Raw genomic sequence first — 21,747 nt, 5'->3', positions numbered from 1 at the left:
AAACATCAGCTTTGAAACCTTAATGACTTGGATCTGCAAAGAGGAGTGGGACAAAATCCTATCTGAGGTGTGTGCAAACCTGGTGGCCAACTACAAGAAACATCTGACCTCTTTTTTGTCACCAAGTACTAAGTCGAAGAGGTTAAATACTTATAAATTGATTTGCATGTCAATGAGTGAAATAACTTTTTAACAATGTTAGAAAAACTTTCCAAATAATTTATCTACACCAGCATTTCACCATTGGTGTTTAGCCAAAAGATTAAAAATAAAATGGCTGCGGATGGGGAGGGAGCAGTGGTCTCCTTGCTCAGCTCCCTGGAGCCGGAATATGACATCACTGCGGCTCTGACATCACTAAGAGGAGCACGAGGGAGCTGAGCAGGGAGATCACTGCTCCCTCACCGTCCGCATACCAGGCGACCTCAGAGACTGCTTGGCAGCCAACTAGCAGCACCACTGGACCCCAGGGACCACTTACCAGCCACCCAGCAGCCCCACTGGACCCCATGGACTACTCGGCAGCCGTGTGTGTATCTGTGTGTCACCTGTGTGTCAAGGTGTGTGTATCTGTGTCAGTGTGTGTCACTATCTGCCAGTGAATGTGTGTGTGTGTGTATCTGTGTGTCAGATTCATACACACTGGCACATACAAACACAGATACACACACCTTGATACACAGACACATACAAACTCAGATACACACGCTTTGACACACAGATACACACACCTTGACACATAGATACATACACACACACAGGTGCACACTGTGTGTCAAGGTGTGTGTATCTCTGTGCCAGTGTGTGTGTAGTATGTGTGTATCTGTGTGTCACGGATACGCACAGATATACACACCTTTTTCCCTGGGGGGGTCCACGATCTCGATACACTATGTCAAAGGGTTCCATGGCAAAAATTAATTGGGAACCCCTGATCTACACTAGTCACCATTATATCTATGAACATTTTTGTAGATACAGGTATATCATTTGAACATTTGTCTAACAGTATTGAATCATGTGGAAAGCTTATTAAATCAAGACCTAAGTATGCTACAGGAATTCTAGCAGCTATATAAAGCAGGTACTTGTAATACAAGTACTTTTTTTAACCCCTTAAGGACACATGACATGTGTGACATGTCATGATTCCCTTTTATTCCATAAGTTTGGTCCTTAAGGGGTTAAAGTCTTTATTTGTATAGTTTTCATTTTTTTCAGAGTTTTGGTGACAAAACAATATTACAATGTAAACAGTACATAGTTTCATCAAACAATTGGCAGTTCACAAAGGTTTCTTCCACACATTTTTGGTATAAAGTGTAGCTAGGTATGGCTGTGCAGCATTTCAGGTGCAGTATAAGGCTTTTTATTTTGTATGTGGCCCTGTGGTCTACCGTTACCAAAATTAAATATATAAAGAAAGTTAAAAATAAACAAATGGAAGAACAGTAAGAGGTGTAAACTTGTTTCTGTGTACATCGGGAAGTACATGGGTGTTTAGGCAGAGGGGAGGGGAGATGTGTGGTGGAGGTCACTGTGATTTAGGTCAAGGGACATTGTTCCTTACTGATGGAGTTGTGCGTGTTCTCTAATGGTGCTCGTGTCGATTGGTTATGGTCCGTCGTGGTATGCAGGGTGTCTGTCCTGTGATAACATTGTGCTGCGAGGTGCAAATATGGATTTGTTATGCCCTTGGGGTGTTAGTTGCCTTATACTCCTGTATGAGATAGGTGTAGTTTGTAAGGACCTGTTGGTTAACCGTGTTAGCATGTGCTGGAAGGTCATTCAGGATGGGTTGTAAAAAGGGTAAGGGAGGTGGAGCAAGAAAAGATTAGCTGGTAAGTAGAGTTGAGAGAAAACAATGTTTGGGGGGTTTGTGGGGGGGGAGGTAGAGTGGTATAGTTTGCTTCGGATGGTCAATTTTTAGCCCTCCCTTGCTGTGTGTCGGAATCTTTAAGTTTCGGTTGATTATTGTTGTGGTGAAGTGGGGATGGGGAATTCATAGAATCATGGGTCCCAGATTTTGTGGAAGTTTTTGGTCATGTTGTGCATCATTGATGACATTTCATCCATCTTTTACGGTGTCCACGATTTTGCATTTCAATGTTTCTATGGAAGAGGTGTCTGGGCTTCCTCACAATCGACAATGACACGTCTTGTGGCCAATGTGATTCTGGCTATAAGTTTGTTTTGTGCCCTCGGTGTGTTAGTGTGTGGTTTTGATAAGAGCCATATCCATGTATTTAGTGGAGTGTAGGATTTTGAATACTAATGAGGCGACCTGTTGCCAAAGTTGGGTTATTCGGGTGCATTCCCACCATAGGTGGAGGTATGTTCCTTTGTGCCCACATCCCTTCCAGCATTGGTCTGTGTCTGACCTGCCAATCTGTTTCAGTTTGAGTGGAGTAAGGTATCATCCCATTAGCATCAAAGGCTTGTTCCTTGTGGTTAACATATAGAAATTGTGGCAGTCGCTTCCCAAATATCAACCCATTTGGACGTGTCCTCTGCCAGGCCCAAATCCTTCTCCTAAGCCAACCTGTATGTTAGAGATATTTCCCTGATGTTTTGGATGATTTGTTAGTATAGTGCTGAGATCTATCCCTTTCTGACCGGATATTGCATGCATGATTTTTCAAAGGGTTTCAGAGCCATAGTGCTTACTGTTTTGTTAGCGGGTACTTCGAGGAAGCTCTTGATCTGCATATGTAGAATAAAAGTTGAAGGTCTGGAATGGGGTATTTTGCAGAAGATCTGCGAATGGTAATACTTGTTGGTTGGCAAAAAAAGTGGTGCAGGCAGGTGAGGTCATTATCTTAGAAGCGCACAAAGTCTTTGCGGTTCATGCCCAGGACAAATTGTGCATTGCAGAGAATTGGTGTGAGTAGTGATGGGTCTGAGATTAGGCCGCATTTGTGTGTCAGTTTGTCACAGATTTTGTGCAGGGGTTGTTGGGGTTAGGGGAGGTCTTGCTTGTTTTGGTAGCCAGATATATATGGGGGGAAAGTCCCTGCCGAATATGTTATGCTCCAGGTCTACCCATATTTTAGCACCATATGGGTCATGTAGATTTTGAACTTGTGCCATTTGTGCTGCATAATAGTAATGCGTTAAGTGTGGTAGACCCAGTCCTCCTGCTTTGTTTGGAACCAGTGTCGTACACGGCCCGGTATGTACGCCAGTGTGGCCAGCCTCTTCTCCTGGGGGGCCCAGGAGCTGGCAACCTCAGAACCCCCTGAGGCTGGCCCTGGTGTCACCGGGCGGGCAGGCGGGTGGGCAGGCTGGCGGGCATGCGAGGGAGCACTCTCCCCTGAGCGCTCTCTGCCCAACTCCCTCACATGCCGCGTACTGATGCCGGAGCCAGAATATGATGTCATATTCCGGCTCTGGCATCAGTACACGGCGCGCAAGGGAGCTGAACAGACAGCTCAGGGGAGAGTGCTCCCTCGAGTGTGTGTGTTGGTGTTAGAGTGTGTGTGTTAGTGTTAGTTTTTGTGTCAGTGTGTGTGTTAGTTTGTGTGTGTCAGTGAGTGTGTTACTGTGTGTGTCTGTTACTGAGTGTGTTAGTTTGTGTGCGTCTGTTAGTGAGTCTCTTTGATGTCTATTAGTGAGTGTGTGTTTTGTAAGTGAGTGTGTATGTGTCTGTCTGTCAGTGAGTGTGTATGTATGTCTGTCACTGAGTGTGTGTCTGTCAGTAAATGTGTGTCTGTTAGCTAGTGTGCATGCGTCTGTTCATGAGAGTGTGCATGCATCTGTTCGTGAGAGTGTGTGTGTGTCTTCAGCACTTACCTTTCTCCAGCGCTGGACTCCCTTGGCGCTGGGGATCCCTCTGCCCCGATCTGCCTCTTAGCTCCGAATGTGCATGCGCGGCAAAAGCGCGCATTCAAACCGCCCATAGGAAAGCATTACTCAATGCTTTCCTATGGACGTTCAGTGTCTTCTCACTGTGATTTTCACAGTGAGAATTGCGGAAGCTCCTCTAGCGGCTGTCATTGAGACAGCCACCAGAGGCTGGATTAACCCTCAGTGAAACATAGCAGTTTCTCTGAAACTGCTATGTTTTCAGCTGCAGGATTAAAACTAGAGGGACCTGGCACATAGACCACTTCATTTAGCTGATGTGATCTGGGTGTCTGTAGCGGTCCTTCAAGTGTATGTGTATCTGCATGCACTGGCGTACATACCGCGGTCGCAGGGGTCGCAGCCCTGCAACCAGGTGCCCGCCTCCATGTGTTGCAGCCCCGGCCTATGCAGAGTAAGCGCGGGGGGGGGGCACGGATCAGTTTTCGCACCGGGGCCCCATGGGTTGTGTGTACGCCACTGTTTGGAACGTATAGGGTTTGTCAATGGCTGTTTGTAACCCCTTGAAATCGGGCCCTGAAATAGGTATAGGGAGATCCTGGAATAGATATAAGAGCCTCGGTAGTATGTTAATTTTAATGAAGAACAGACTTCCCAATCATGATATAAGGAGTACTTATTTTTTTAATTTAATTTCAGTTACATTTTTGGAAACTGTATTGCTAAAACATCATCAGGGTCATTGCAAATAAGCATATTGAGCATTTTTATATATTTTTCTCACAATAGCTGCTTGACGAGAATGTTATCTATGTGTTTCTGTGTTTATAAGGTTCTCATAAAATCTCTAAAAAAAGTTCACTTAAATTAATTCATAAGATGAATAGAAATATTTGTGTAACATTAATGAATGTTCGTTTCTTTCTAAAAAAATCCCTTAATAGAAATCGAAATGTTTGAATTCTGGATTATCCTATGTTTATAATGCTAATAATTTTAAATTGTTAATAAAAAAAAAAAAGAAAAAAAAAAGAAAATTAACATATGAAACAGAAACCGCTATATGACATTTATCAAGAGGTCAATACACATTAATCTGAACTTTGGACTAAATTCTAATGACAGAAAAAAAAATATTTGAAAGAAAAAAAAAATTCTCATAACAGAAGTTGTTTAACCCCTTAAGGACCAAACTTCTGGAATAAAAGGGAATCATGACATTTCACACATGCCATGTGTCCTTAAGGGGTTAAAGATTTGCTTGGATAGTTTCATTGAAGTTTGCCTTCACTTGTGATATTCAACATTAGCAATGAAAACAATAAATAAATGAGAAAAACCATTAGCATTATTCAGTAGGATAAATGTTTTAGATAAATGTTGTAGATGCCGACTTGAACTAACTTGCAATTGAGTTCCACCAACATTGATTCTTGAACTTATTCTGTTTTATTGCATAATATGGATGCATTTCATTTTGTTTATTTTTCTTTTAATTGTGAAACTAACATGATTGATATGTTCATAGAATAAGTATTTCAGAAATAATTTGCCCAACGTGTGTTCCTTGATGAAATTTTTATCGCTGCTTTAATTTCCAAAAAAAAAGTACACCAGATGGATATTTCCCTTAATTATTCTTTGGTTATATTAGTGGTGTCAGTGATTACACTGTTTAATGCTACAAATAAGAGCAGGTGCAGTTGTAAACAGTCTCTGATTAACAATTTCATTTAAATGTTATAACACATTTCTGTAGGGCAAATTGCTCCCACTGGGAAAGAGGTGTACTGTTTTTTACAGCATAATTCGCTAAACCTCAACTTTAATTATTCTAGCAATAACAAAAACACTTAATATGCCAAAAACCCTATAATATATAGCATTTAGTAATAAAATAACTACAACAAACACATATATCTTGTTGGAAATATTCCTTATGGAGACAATGTAAATGATAACATTTACTATTGTTTTTTATATCTCAATTATATAATCTGTATTTATAAAGAACTTGGGTTGTAACCATTTGAATCTTAATTTTTTAGCCTTTTTTAGAAGTGTTGTAATTTTAATTTTACTGAAAGTGGATGTTAGGTCCCATCATATCTTGTGTTTATTTGTGCAGCTTTCTTGCTCATGCAATGTGTTTTACATGTATTATACATTTCAAAACATTATAAAGCTTTAACATTTAGGGTAAATATGCATAATTAGAGAGTATTTAGCTTAAGTGTATATTTTTACTGATCTAGGTTTCAAAATTATTATTTCAAGACACAATACAAAACTACACTTTTATATGTTTTTGAATATTCAGTAATATAAAAATAAATTAATGGCCTGCAACTGATAAACAATAGTTTTATTTTAAAATGCTTTGAAATCACAAGAAATTAGAATTTGTCTAAAAAAGTATTTTCAGTTGAAATGCACTTTTAAATAAATACAGAATGAAGAATAAAGTTGTTATGGTGCCAGGAGGTCCTGGATGCCATCTTAACTTGAGGGGTTAAATGGTTTCTGAACAAATTAGTCCCAAAGTTGTAAAGATGGTGGTGCCTGTTTACTCTGCCCCTCTGGCAATGTCAAAGGCTTCAATGAAGAAGCCTCAGTTCGGCAAGTCTGACTGACAGCATCAGCTGATGCTCTCAGCATATCACTAGGTCCAAATTCACAAAACGTGTGAGAAAAATATGTGTTGCCCATTCTTAGGCTTCCACATTTAAGCAACGGACATCACAGGAAGCTAGGGAGTAGAACAGATAGTGCCTCTTATCTTTTGGGTTAAACCATACATACATTTTACCCTCAAGGTAAAATTGTGGCTAGGAGGTCCAAACACCATAACTTCAATGAGATTAAGTTCCTAGGGAGCATAGAGTGTTAAACTCTTCTCTACAAAGCACTTTTTGATTGGAGAAAAGAAATATAGCATGACATATTTGAACCAATAGCAAAAGCTAGCATGTAAACACATAATAACACACAGTAATTTTGTTTATATATGGCTTTGCAGACAAATGTAAATTATCTAAATTATATTTTTCACTTATTTCTTCTGCCTTTATAAAATATTTGGGAAAATTAACAGCTGTGGACAGAATACATTGTCCGTTATCTTGCAATATTTCAAACAGGGTCTGAAATGTTAGTGTAAAAGCGTACAGTCGATATAAATAGACAAAAATAGAAAAATAAAAATGTTAAAATGCTTTGCTTATAGAGATATTTGTAAGGACACTGAATGCATTTCTGGCTGTACTGCATATTAAAATGGCTACAGAATTGAAAAAGAATGTCTGAATTTGAGAATAAAGACAAGCTACAGTAAATATAGCTAAATAATTTTAAAAGAAAAAAAAAGGTATTAAAATCATACGTTCACATTATCAATTTCTAATCTCAGTGAAATTTATTGGTGGAGATTGACGAGGCTGGGTTAAATTAATCCAGCGTTCTCAGTCAGCTCATGTCTTCCAGGTGGGATGATAATTATGATAATGTGGAAGTCTAGTCTTAATTCCACATTATTAATCCTCCTGAGATGTGGCCGTACATAGATGTTCCAGTTCCTAAAAATGTTCATAGTAAACTAGGGAATGGTGCCTGTGCACTCTATACCAGCATATCCAGTACAGCAAGTTGTAGACCTTTTTTTGTTATAGGCCCTTCAAGTTTAATTTCATAGGATAGGACAGGGTAAGGCATTAAAGGGACACAATAGTCACCCAGACCACTTCATCTCATTGGACTGTCCCTGTCTCCTTAATCCTGCAGCTGAACACATTCAGATAGCTGCTAGAGGTGCTTCCTGCTGTTTCATGGTGTTTAACAGCTTTACATGAGGACATCCAGTGTTGGACATCCAGTGTCCTGCAAAACTCAGTAGGAAAACATTGATACAATGCTTTCCTATGGGGAAGGCCTAATGTACGCGTGGCACTCGCCTTGCATGCACATCAGTTTCCCCATCATAATTACTGCAGAGGAGGTGGAGACCAAGAGACTTTTTGCACTGGAATCAGGTACATTTTTTCAAAAGGGTTTTACCCTTTTTACAACTTCAATAAAAACATGCATGCATTTTAGTATAAATGTTTTCATTTTAAATATATATTTCAAAACCTCTTGAAAAAACTGCAGATCTCTTGTCTGAAGTCTTTGCAATCCCTCCCCCTTTCCCCCCACCCAGCCTTCTGTGGCTGTCCATTCACAGACTTTCCAATGCAGCTCAGTGAGAAGACTTTACAAGGCAAGTGCTCTGAGCATTGCTTGCCTCTAGCAGTTAGCTAAACAACCAGGAAGTAATAGGACCAGTTGTCTGATCGACAGCCAGTGGAGTGCATCATGGTTAATTTCTGTTGATACACTCTTCACTTATAAATCACTTCAGCAAACTGAATGTCCCATTCACACATATTGAAAAATGCTGGATAATAAAATATCACATATTTTCATTAAACCATCATTCTCAAACAATGCCTTTGCATCCACTTCTTTTTGACATCGGTATCCATAAACATATAATAATCTTTTTAGTCCTTACAGAATTTAAAGAAAAACAAAACAAAACCAGTAAAAAGACTCAGATCAAACAAATATTAAATTGATCATTGCAGCTTTAGGGATGTTCTTAAGAAACTACAAAATGTCTTTCACACCAATATGACTGCAAAAAGCAGTAGAAATGATTTAATTAATTACACCTATTGGATACACTGAACATTAATATAAGTACCATTTTTTAATCATTCAGTAAGATCTATATACCTTGCATGTAACAGTATAACAAGTCTTCAAGGTTAAAAATATTTATTTAAGGTCAGTGGTTTAGTTTATTTTAGCCACTTGGGCAACACAAATATATTAATAATATTTTGTTGTATAAAGGTCTCCTAAACAGAAACTGGGTGTGCACATGTTTAAAGCATTAACTAAAATTGGCTTTGTGGTACAACTTTACAATCAATTATATATTTTTCATTAAGCTCTGAAAAAAAAAAGAAAATAAATTACTATTTAAAGAGGAAAGAACAAAAGAAAATAAAGAAGTGGTAGAGACTGTGAAACAATGAGACAAAGTTTGAGGCTATTGGGAATTATCGGTAAGCAATGAGACAAATGGTCTGATTTGCAATATGCATTTTATAATCAGGAGATGGCTGGTAAAAATGTGCTTAGTCTAAAGCTAAAATGGTGTTGTCAAACCTTCACAATTAAGTTACAAATGCATGATACCAAGATAATCAGTCTAATTAATTTTAATATAAACTGGACAAAAAGAAAAATCATAAAATAAATTAACTTTGAAAGGTGTGTAATTGGTACACTTAAAGATACACACTACCAAATTTCCCATAACAAAGATAAATGAACTCCGTGATAAGATTTTACTACCTAGTGTGAACTGTGTCATGCAGTAATTTCATAGCTGAGTGGTAACTTCTGATTAATAACTATAGTAAGTTAATTTTTAGAAAATAATTATGATCTTTATATTTACATTTTTATCTTAAGACAACAGCATGAATTGAGTTAAAGTGTGTAAAAGCCTAAAGCAGAATGGAGAGCATTAGATGAAAATATTACGATGCTATAGAATGTTTTGTCATAGATCAAAGGAACACCCTATTGCCTTTTTTGTTTTTTAAATTAAATATTTAATAGATATGTCCTTAGTAAAATCATGTATGCATTTATCCCCTTAAGGACACATGATGGAAACTCTCTGTCACGATTCCCTTTTGTTTCTGAATCTTGCATTATTTAAATTGGGGATTGCATTATTTAGATCTAAAAATAGCTTGCAAATGCCGTAAAGCCCCCTCTTTTTTCCCTAGAACAGAGTTTCAGATTTTGCCAGGGAATACTCCAAATATAGGCTTCTCATTGATCCGCTTGTAATTAGGGCTCAGCTTGCCTGACACTTATGCTAGCTCTGTGGAGCGAATGGAAAAGATATACCCCACTCTCTGGTGTTCTGTTTGGCAGCCAGATATGTAGTTCTGTTACTATTAGTAAATGTGCTGATTTGGACTGCAAATAGTACATTTATAAACTGTCACAAATGGAACAAGAAATAGACACAAAGCAGTTCAGCAAGCTGAAGTCCTTTACGTATGTGGAGTGTTCACTTAAGCCACAGGACTATTTAGACAAACTAGATACAATAAATATAATGTAAATCAATAAACTTTTTCTAAACTCATTCTATTTAGAGTAGAGTTACTTTGGGTTTTTAAAAGTATTTTTGCCAGCTGTGGATGTACTAGACTCCTGATTATGAGCCTCACTTTGTCTCAGTTAATTCCGCAGTTTCTAAAAGTTTAAAAGCCTCAGTCTGTCTCATTTATTCTATGTCTCTATTATTCTTCCACAACTTAATTTCTTCTCTTCTTTAAATAATAATGTATTTTCTTTTCTAGGACACTTCAAAGAACCATCTACGCACCATGACAAGAAACCAGTAGAGATGAAAATTGGGCATGTAAAAAAATTTACATTTCCTTGCCTACCAATCTCTCATTAGATAAGTATATGTAAATATATTTCATTAACTTAAATGTTCTGTTGATAATGTGAAATATGTTACTTTGATGAGCAATCAGTAGCTTTCTTTCAATGTATTTTGTTGTAGAACAAGAATCATCTCCGGAATCCACTGAATCAACAATAAGGAAGAATGCCGTGGTTTTATTTCACAAAGTAAGACACAAATTTCACAAAAAATATGATATAGCTCAAATGTGATGAAATAATTAAGTGATGATGAAGTGAATTAACCCCTTAGGTTTCAATGATTTGCTGTTGCGTGAATAGACTACATGATATTTTATTTTTAAGAAAATATTCTAAAAATTATTTATTTTATTTTAAAGAAAATATTCAAAAAATTACCATTATAGCAAGTTATCAAATACACTGAGATTTTTGTACAGTAATATGTTCAGGAAGACCATTCGGGCATTCAAAACAGCAGGAAAAATTATGTCTGTGCTGATATAATGAATTTTTGCAATCCTTTTCCTTTTGCTCTCTTGAATTAATGAAACATTGGGAGCTTGAGTCATTTTAAGTGGAAAAATGGGATTTATCCCATTGGGCAATTGACCCCCCCACTCACTCCTTCACAAGAAAAACATTTTCCTAGCAGCAGCAGAAAACTAAAAAAATAGAATTTTTTCTAAAAATGCAAGAGTGGGGCTTATTTTCACTTTCCCTTTTATTAAATATTTGTAATATTTTTTTTAAATTCATATTTTTCAAATTAAATTAATCCTGCTGCTGATCCCAACTTTTTGCCTTTCATTGTAGTTATTTCACCCCCCCTGCCTTGCAGTATGTGGCTACACCTGCTACCTCCTCATATGCATTTGAGATAAACTGATGACCTCAGTTTGTTTCAACACTGAAGGGCAGCCATTGACACTACAGACTGGATATATGGAAATGTTTTTTATATTTTTTTTTATTCTCAGGGTGTAAAAGGTGAGTGGGTTGTTCATTACCCATGCCCACTATTTTTTTCTTGAGATAACTAAGTCATCAAACAGTGTGAAAAGAAAACAGTGCCCTATCATTTTCTCCCAACTGCATCTGTGGAGGAGGCAGGGCCCACACACTTTGGCATGTAGGGTGAAACCAGTACAATGAAAAGCATTTTTAACAATGGGGAGCAGCAGCAGGAGATATTTCATTAGATTTTTTTTATTACCGCCCGATTTTAGAATACTTTTACAAATTTAGAGACAACTTCTGTTTTGTATGTTAACTACTTGTTTTCAACTGTCCCCACTCTCAGATCAGAAAGTGCAGCAGAATATGTTAAGGGTCTGTAGAATTATAATAGTAATAATTAAGGAGACATGAGTGGTCAATTGGACCTTAGCTAGCAGATAATGACACCTCAAGTATTAAAGTGAAGAGCAGGGTAACCCAAATTGAGGAGAATTATTAGATAAAGGCTATTATCTAAGTTGTGAGGACGTATATCAAAATTTGGGGATACAGAATGTTCCCTATAACACTTGCTTTGGACAGTGGTCAGTGTACATGACAATATTTGCCTGTCATTTAGACAGAGAGCAGGCCACACACTCTTACCCTCATCCCAAATTGCTTAGAGAGCCTTCCGTAGGAGGCAAAACAGATTCACTCAGGTAAGCTTTGACCATTTCAGAGGCACTACTCTCAGTTTGTCTGCTTGCTGATTTTCTCTACCCATCATAAACAGAATTAAACCAACATTTAGATGCTCCACTCTCCTGTCTTGGGGTTAAGTTGCCAGCACTGATGATGGGAGCAGTACAACATGGCAATATTGTAGATTCAATGCACACATCTACCTCAACCAGTATCACTCTCTTTCACTGCAAATCATGGTCTAAGACTATGAATTGCACTCTGGTGTTCCAAAATTCTTTATAGCACGTCTAAAGTGGAGTTCGACCATGTGCTGGCAACCTGTCATAGATAGTGTGTGGTAAACCTTTATTTCCTTTTTCCAGCCTCAATAATTGGCTAGCCCCTACACTACAGTGGACATGCCTGGCAATCCCCCTGCAGTGCTCACCTGCATAGAAATGACCTTTAAGAGCTTTGACCATGTTAGCAGCCCTATCAAAGCCCAGTCTGCCACCATTCATCTGATTGCCTGCAAAGATGTTTGGTAAAGTGTCCTTCTCATTCATCACTTTAGCATGTAGTAGGAGAGATTGATAGTCCTGCAGAATCATTCCCAGTTTGACATGCTGGTTAGGTTGGACCTCCTCTATTACCACAACTATACTCAAGCACCAGAGTCTAACATTACACTGTACAAAGAGGCAAAGAGAAGAAGGAATTGACCTACAGCCTTAGCCATCTGCTCCTTCAACAGTAGCATGCAGAATCGTTACAGTAACGGGACAATCTTCCTGCTGAAATTGAATCATGAGTGAAGACCATGTTGCAGAGCAAGGGCTTATGTCAGCTGATTAAAGGACTCCCCTTCTATTATGGAAAAGGAAGCTCCCCCTTGTGGATCAGCTGAGCATTCAGGGGAGTGAATTTGTTAGCAAGTTGTTTTGACATGACCATGAAATGAAATGAAATTCAACAAAACATTCAAGAGCGGGCTGGCTGACATATCAATGGAATAATGTGGACTGGGAACCTGAAGTGCAGGAATAGGCTCATGCAGTTTGGCAAGCAAATACCTTGTGAGTTGGGCAAAAGGGTAAAAAGGACCAGGCTGCCCTAAAGTATTAATATAAAGTCTATACAAGTCCGTGTTACTCAAGAACATGGGAAAGTGAATTACTATTGTGACAAATGCTCCTTACCACGAACAATTGCCATGAACTCATGGAGGAGTGTGGAAGCTGGCCTCCTGCCCACCGACTATGGTCCAGGTCAGAGACCCTGTTCGGGAGTTACCCTACAGAGCCGCCATTAGCAGCTTTCCTTCGTTGCCCCTGTTTCGACACTTTCCCTTTATTCGAATGGAACCAAACTCTAGCTCTCTGGCAGCCGTTCGCATGAATAAACCCACGAATAGTCCTCAGTGGGACTTAACCACGACCGCTATGCAACTGTTTTTGGTAGGAGGACTTTGTGGCTCCGTGTCACCTTAGCGGTACTTAGCTGCGAATGTTATGGAACTATTTTCAGCATGAGGTGACCTCGCGGTTTCCGGACAACTTGGTCCAGGGTTTTTAATCACTTGGCGACCTGCTAGGAGAGTGCTTTTTGGAGTGAAGGTTCCTGAGACTAAGCTCCCTGAGAGCCATCAGACACCTCTCCCTGAAGGGCCCTTCTCATTTTTGCCTCTTTCCTTGGCTTAGTGTCACGGGTGGTGGTCCGAAGACTGGGACCCCTGTATGCCTGATGAAGATGATAGGAGACTCAGCATGGAAATGGAAAATCAGGGTCTGGTGCAGGGCAGCCACACTTCCCCTGGTGTTGAGCACCAGGATTTGTGCGGCCACATAACATGTACACAATACATGAGGGAAACATGGTCAGGACATGGACAGGACAGGACTATACATGAACTGGGAATACAAGACAAAATAAAACAAGACAAGAGATGCAAGTCAAAACAAGAGGAGACATAACTAAGTACTATATATGTAATAAATATTGGAGATTCAGACATACATAAATGGCCAAGATGTATGCAGCCCACCACTGCACCAAAGTACTCCAAGTACGATGGGTCCTAACTGCCTAGATATGCATGACTAAATAAACAACAATTAAACACACTCAGTACTTACCTGAAAGGAAAGTTACAGAGGAAACTAAACCACAGCTAGCAGGAAAAAACTCTGAAACAAAAAGGTAAATGGCAAAGGAACGGGTGTGGCAACAAAAAAACAAACATTTAAAGGAATCCAGGAGACTGGGAATTCCAGGAACGGAATAAAGGAATGAACCCATATAAAGAAAACCAGACATAGAATAGAAAACCAGAAAAAAACCCAGAAAAACTAAACAAGAGTACTGGATACCAGAAGCCATGGCCAGAAATGATCCATAACAGTAATAGGATGTGACACTTAGTGACGAATGAATATCCTGATGGATTTGCATCTTTGGTATCTGTTGCAGCACTAGCCTCAACACTAACACTTGGTTGACTAATGCTAATAGGAAATCAAGGTGGTAGTGTTAATAATGATCTCACTGGGTGAGCTACTTCTGGCACTGGTGGGAGATGATGCTCCAATTGATTTCATTAAATGAGGCAGTTATATTGCAAATAAAAATGGATTTAGACAAACTGGTGTGTATTCAGAGATTGAAAGACCAGAGATTGAGCATATTACTTGGCTACTCTGCCTATTCAGTAAAGAGTATTACTCTTCACACCGACAAAGTCTCTGCTGAACTCTCTTATTACAATAAATTTAAGGATATTAATGATTGTATATTGTGTAAATTAAAATAACTTTATTCAGCAAAATTAGGTGATTGTGTTGCAAAATGTATTGGAGCTTGGTGCATTTACTACTGTAAACGTGTTTGATGTTAAGAAACACTGCACAGTGCTTGCACACAGCACAACACACACTGGATGGAACACTCTCAGAGAACATAAAATAGGATTTTCTTTCTCCAAACAGTTAACAAAAAATAAATTAATTAATAACAACTGATTATTAGCAATTTAGTCTTACTCCAGGTGCAACTGAAAAAGGTCAATCTCCTTTCTCTAATTCAAACTTTTTTCAAGTGCTCTTGGAAGTACTAGCCTCCTAGCTAGTATACAGCAGCAAACTAAGAAACATCTTTTATACTAGAATCAATAAATTTGGCAAGTAAGAGAAACTTTTTTCTTCTTCTTCTTTTATTGTGAACACTAAACTCCCCTTAAAAATAGGTCTTTTTATGTTGTTTGTCGAGCTCTCTCTGACAACTTATCTGATAAGGCCCTAGAAATAAAGAGCCCTCTACCTTACAAACAGATACCTGAGGTAAATGCCTTTAAATCAGTTGATTTACACACAACTCAATAAAATAAGCCTTCATTGCTATACATTGCATAGTATTCCTAAAGGTCACTACACATTTTAACCCATCCTTTGCCAGACAGTTCACCTCATGAGTTTATCGTGACATAAGAAATCATCATGATTTGGGTGAATTGCTAACTTTTGTATTGTAGAGTTAATAGCTGAAACATCTGCTTTGTTGTTTTGTGTATATTTTAATACATAATTTATATAATTAATAATTATAAATGTTATTTGTGCTTCAATAGAAATTTCTCAAATCCCTCCTGAAATATTTCACCTCAGAAATACAATATAGCACACAGTCTCATGTGTGTATGTATTGAATAAATAAATAATGGTAACATTAAATGTGTCTAAATTTTAGATATCAATGAACAGCAGTCAATATCCAAAATGTTGGTTGTATCCTATTTGTATATGCTGGCAATGCTTCACTGTGTATTTGAACTAGCTTGATAGTGAAGAGGCTAACTTGAGTTTCTTGTTAAATATATGTGTACAATTTTTATTACACCATGATATAATTTGTGAATTAATTAAATTGTTGTTTGGGCAAAGTTGTATGCTGTAAAGTAAAAGGTTTCCTTAGAATTTACCAAAATATTTTTCGTTCATGCAATGTGACCCATGTTATAAGAATAAGTATGCAATAATCAGATACACATATGCAGTAACATATAATATAGAGAAATGCAAGTATTCAATACATAACATATACCTTAATAATGTAGATAAAAATCTATGGAACCCATTAGAATTTAACCTTATCACTGCAATGAAGAAAGTCCAAACAGTGCTAACTAAATATTTGAGATCTACGGCATTTGAGGAGCTGAAACCCTCTACAATAACTTGGAAATTTATATTAGGCAACGAGGTCAGTTGCCTATTAAGTTTTAAACCAAAGCAAAATTCTCCATTGAGATTTTTTCATATTGGCTATTTTGGCTTAAATATATGCTGAGTTTTTTTTAGGAAGCAAAAACTAAAAAAGTTATAGTGGGGAAAAAAAATGGATTGAAAAGCCCTTCCACCTAAAGTCTGTGGATAGTTAATACAATTTAAACATAAATCGGCACACAAGTCAAGCCATAAGACTTGCTTTTCCCATAGAAATCACACATCTGCAGTGTTGTTACTACCGCAAAGGACTCTAGGTGGGCATATGCAAATTAGTTTAACAAAGAATCATATTTTTGCACATTCCATTTTAAACATGGATTCCTTTGAGTCTCTGTTTGCTGTATACAACAGTTTTGAAACACAACTTAGGAAAAGATGCAAAGTAAGTGAACCACTCATGGACAGCTGTTTCATTGTTAATGCAAATCGTCAGCACGAGGTTGGTTACTGGTTTGCTTATTAAGGTTTGGTAGTGCTTGGGAAGCAAAAACCAAAAGGTTTATGGTGGGTAAAAAATTGTGATTGAAAACCCCTTCCACCTGAAGTCTGTGGATAGTTAATACAATGTTAAACAAAAATCTGCACACCAGTCAAACCATAAGATTTGCTTTTCCCACAGAAATCACAAATCTGCAGTGATGTTACTACCTCAAAGGATTCTGGGTGGGCACATGCTAATTAGTTTAACAAAGAATCACCTTTTTGCCTCATTGCATTTTAAACATGGGTTCCTTTGAGTCTGTGTTTGCTGTATTCAACAGCTTTGAAAAACAACTTAGGAAAAGATGTAAAGTCAGTGAACCACTCATGGACAGCTGTTTCATTGTTAATGCAAATCATCAGCATGAGATTGGTTACTGGTTTGCTTATTGAGGCTTGGTAGTGCTAAAATAATCCAAATGGTAGATTCTGAAGGAAATACCAGTGGGATAAGTGAAAATCAGTTTTGAGCTGAGCTGAGCTTAGCTGGAGATTCTGAGACCTAAAAAATTAGATAGTAGAAAATGCAAGACAAAGCAGCATAACAGGCAGCAGCCAGCTCATTAAGAGTGCACAGGTTCTTACTTACTTTTAAAGCACAATTTGCAGCTAGGGGTAGAACTATATGGCGACTCAATGAATCTCTTTTAAATGAAACAAAGTTAGTTTCCAAAATTTGTGCAACAATTAGGTCCTTCTACAATGACCATATTCACGACCCCTCAAGTATTATAACAAAGTGGGTGACACTTAAGGAAGTTCTTAGAGGACTATTTATACAAGCAGGTTCGATAAGGAAGAATAGGGCAGTGGAAGCTAAAGGGAACCTCCTAAATAAACTCAGTGAACTAGAGAAAGCAAATAAATTAAACCCCACAAAAACTCTAACAGAGCAAATAACAGGTGTTAAACAAGCATTGCAAGAGCAGTCCATAAATATAATGGAGAGACAAATGAGAAAACTTAAACAAACGCATTATTTACAGGGTAATAAGGCAGGCAAACTATTAGCGAGTAAATTAAAGACACAATATTTACAGACTAAAATACCATTTCTGTTAGATTCAAATGGTACAAAATTGTATAATCCACAAGAGGTAGTAGATGAGTTGGCTTCATTTTACTATAAACTATACAATTTAAAATTGGACATAAAATTGCATCAGCCCTCAAAAGAGGAAATATCTACCTTTCTTAATGAGGTTAATATGCCTAGACTGTCCGACCAACAAATTATGGCTCTTTGTGAACAAATCTCTGAAGATGAAGTAAGAAAGGTGATATACACACTACCTAAAAATAAAGCGCCGGGCCCAGATGGGTTCCCAAACTATTTTTATTTAACCTTTGAACCTCAACTTACACCACATCTTACAAACCTATTTAATCAATTTAAGATCTTTGGGTCTTTACCAGAAGAAATGCTTCTGGCGCACATAATCACTTTGCCCAAACCAGGCAAAGTCCCTAACGAGAGTGCTAATTTAAGACCTATATCCTTACTAAACACGGACATTAAAATATATGCAAAGATTTTAGCCATGCGAATTAAACCTATGTTATTTGATTTGATCTCACCAGAGCAATCGGGGTTTGTCCCATCAAGACAACTAGGAGACAATACTCGCCATTTTCTAAATTTAATCACCTGGGGACAAACTAACAATCAAAGGGGCGTATTATTAGCCCTTGATGCTGAGAAAGCATTTGACCGACTAAATTGGACTTATATGCAAGAGGTACTGATGAGTATGGGGTTTCCTATAGCCTTTTTGAGTAATTTAATTGCCCTTTATTCTAAACCTACGGCCAAAATATATAACTCTGGCTTTCTGTCCAGATCATTCCAAATAACAAACAGTTCCAGGCAATGCTGCCCACTACCACCATTGATTTTTATTCTTTGTATGGAACCCTTAATAAGATACATCAAATCTCAGGAAGCTATTAAAGGTGTAATTACGCCAACAGGGGAACAAAAAATTGCTTTATTTGCGGATGATGTCCTTTTATTCTTATCAGACACAGAATAATCAATCCCACAGCTACTCACCACGTTGGAAAGATTTGGACAAATATCATACCACAAAAATAACTCTAAAAAATCACAGGCATTGGTTTTAGGACTCCCAATAGATGTCACACAACGATTAAAAGCGACATACTCGTTTGATTGGCGGAAAACATCTATTTCCTATTTAGGCATTAAATTCCCTACAACACATAAGTTGATAATAAAAGAAAACCACCTTCCACTTATACATAAACTGGACCATCAACTTAAAACATGGGAGAATAAAGAAATATCTTGGCTGGGCCATATACAAACAATAAAAATGATGATTTTGCCACATATTCTTTATCTTTTCCGCACACTGCCAATTACTATCCCAAATACTATACTTCGGAAGTTTCAGTTATTGATCAATGCACATATATGGAAAAGGAATCCACCAAGAATTGCACAAGACCAACTTTGGCTTCCATTTGCTAAAGGTGATTTAGGAGTTCCAAATGTTAGAATTTATTATAAGGCTACCATACTTGCCCAAGGCCTTTCATCTCTAGAAAGGGCCTCTTTTCCGCTATGGCTACCATTAGAAAGCTCTCAGTTCCCACAAGGCCCACTAACCTTCATTTCATGGTCGGGGATTAAAGTACATAATAAGGCAGTAGACTTGCTCCCATCTACAAAAATTCTTTTGCATATATGGAGAGAGTCTATCTCTAAACTTTCTTTAGGACAAGATTTATTATTGGCAGCACCCTTGCAGACTCTCTCTGTCTTTACCTCAGACTTGCAGCTAGATTATTGGACAAAGTTAGGGATATGCCATATACGGTTACTATATAATGATTCAGGTATTAAATCATTTCCTGACTTGGTTAAAGAATATTCTCTACCACCCAGGTAATTATTTACATACTTACGAATTAGGAACATTTTGCAAGTAAATAAAATTCAAAAAATTCAGCAACTAACACCATTCGCTTTAAAGTGCACAGGGAGACTAGCTAATATTAAAGCTTTGTCCTTTTGTTACAATACTCTTCTGACACAAGGGGAACCTAAGAAACAGAAATATGTTCTAAAATGGGAAAGAGATTTGAAGGAATCATTTTCGATAGCAAGTTGGTTTCAGGCATTAAGGATAACCAAAGGGGTTTCCAGTAGTCTTAATCATTGGGAAGCTTATTGTAAGATTATTATGCGATGGTACTGGGTGCCAGCTAAATTATCACATATTTTTAAGGGGACGAGCAATTTATGTTGGAGATGTTTAAAACATGAGGGGCCTTTATTACATATTTTCTGGTTGTGCCCTAGTATTATTAAATTATGGGAGGAGATCAATACATTTCTTAGGGTAGCATTGAAGGTTAATATTCCATTCAGATCAGAGTGTTTTTTACTTCATATATTTCCCACACAGCTTCGGGAAGAAAAATGTATGATTATCCATTGTTTAACAGCAACAAAGATTTCAATCGCTTACAAATGGAAAAATAGACAAGCACCAACAATAGCAGAGGTTTTGTGTAGATTTGATTCCTTTAGCATATATGAAAAAATGGCAAGCCGAATAAAGGGAAGAGAAGATCTATATAAGCGGAGATGGCATCAGTGGCTGGAGATAAGAGATCAATATGCATCAATGCTAAATATTGTCAAATAGACCTTACCGTATCTTTTGTTGTTCTCTTGTTCTCTTTTTTTTTTTTTTTTTTTTTTGGGGGGGGGGGGGTGCATTACATTTAGAAGTATGGGAAAAGGAGACAGGAGAAAGGTACAAGAATATAGTAAGATGTTGATATTACTATTGTATATGGGCGGTATTAAATGTTAAGCATGTTTCCCATTTCCCCCTGTTTTTTCTTTCTGTATCCCAGTTTGATGCTTCAGGGTCATATGATAATGACCGTTGTTATCAACATAAAAAAAAAATAAAAAAAATTAGACATTAAAAAAAAAAAAAAAGAGTGCACAGGTTCACTAACAGGGCCGAGTTAAATAGGCTGTTTATTGTCAGTGGTCCTGTAAATGTAAAGGGAAAGAAGGGAATTATTTAAATAGACAATAACATATAAATATTTGGCATATCACCCCATGCATTACTTGGCAAAGGCTAGGGGTGAGTCATGGACAGTGATATATCCACCCCTCATTGCTAAACTTTAAACAGTGCCCGTTCCCCTTGGTAAGTTACTGTGTCATCCCTATTATTAACACCAGCCCTTGGTGCAAAAAGGAATTGTAAAACGTCTGTTTTGTTAAATAGGGTTATACTAACCCTCATATATTATTTTATTTAGTTTCTCCTCCACACTCCCCCATGTGAATTAAGGAGACTTACGTCTATCTTCTGTCCGTACTCCCACCTCTGATGCTCGCCTTCAAGATTTCTCGAGGGCTGCACCGTTCCTGTGGAACTCGCTTCCCTCTGGCGTTAGATGCTCACCCAGTCTCCACTCCTTCAAAAAAATCATTAAAAACTCACCTCTTCATAAAAGCGTATCAATTAAACTGTTAATAGCTCCTGGCTGATTCCTCTTCTGCAACTGTCACTAGTCTTATATTATCCTTACCTTTTTGTGTCATTTTACCCCAATCCCTCTAGCATGTAAGCTCATTGAGCAGGGCCCTAATCCCCTCTGTGCCTGTGTGTCCAACTTGTCTGGTTACAACTACATGTCTGTTCGTGCACCCATTGTAAAGCGCTGCAGAATTTGATGGCGCTATATAAATATCATAATAATAATAATAATAATAATAATTAAGGCTAGCATTAGTGTATAGTTAGGGTAGGTTTTGTGTAGGGTTAGTGTACGTGTTAGTGCAAGTGCTAATGCTGTTTTAGGGATAGTGTGTGGTAATGGGTTATGGGTAAGGTTAGGGTAGGTGTCTGGTTGGAGTTAATGAAAGCATAGGGTTAGCAGTTGTGTTGGCATATGGTTTTGAGTCGGGTTTGTGTAAAGTTCACATTAACCTACACATATGAGACATTTAACAATCAGGAGTGATACATGAAGGTATGTTGAGGTTTTTTCTTTAGTT

The 21,747-nt window shown here is 37.7% G+C and overlaps 1 protein-coding gene across 1 annotated transcript in view; it reads left to right on the top strand.

Moving 5' to 3' along the window:
• The window catches only part of SGCZ (sarcoglycan zeta), a 1,031,148-nt gene that overhangs the window by 551,700 nt on the left and 457,701 nt on the right, over nt 1–21,747 (top strand). Inside the window, exon 3 of the mRNA XM_063458048.1 lies at nt 10,445–10,512. Within this exon, the coding sequence (XP_063314118.1) occupies nt 10,445–10,512 (68 nt within the window). The remainder of the gene's footprint in view (nt 1–10,444; nt 10,513–21,747) is intronic.

The sequence above is a fragment of the Pelobates fuscus genome, chromosome 6 (genome assembly GCF_036172605.1).
Source record: "Pelobates fuscus isolate aPelFus1 chromosome 6, aPelFus1.pri, whole genome shotgun sequence".
Lineage (NCBI taxonomy): Eukaryota > Metazoa > Chordata > Amphibia > Anura > Pelobatidae > Pelobates > Pelobates fuscus.
This window is presented reverse-complemented; position numbering and strand designations above follow the sequence as displayed.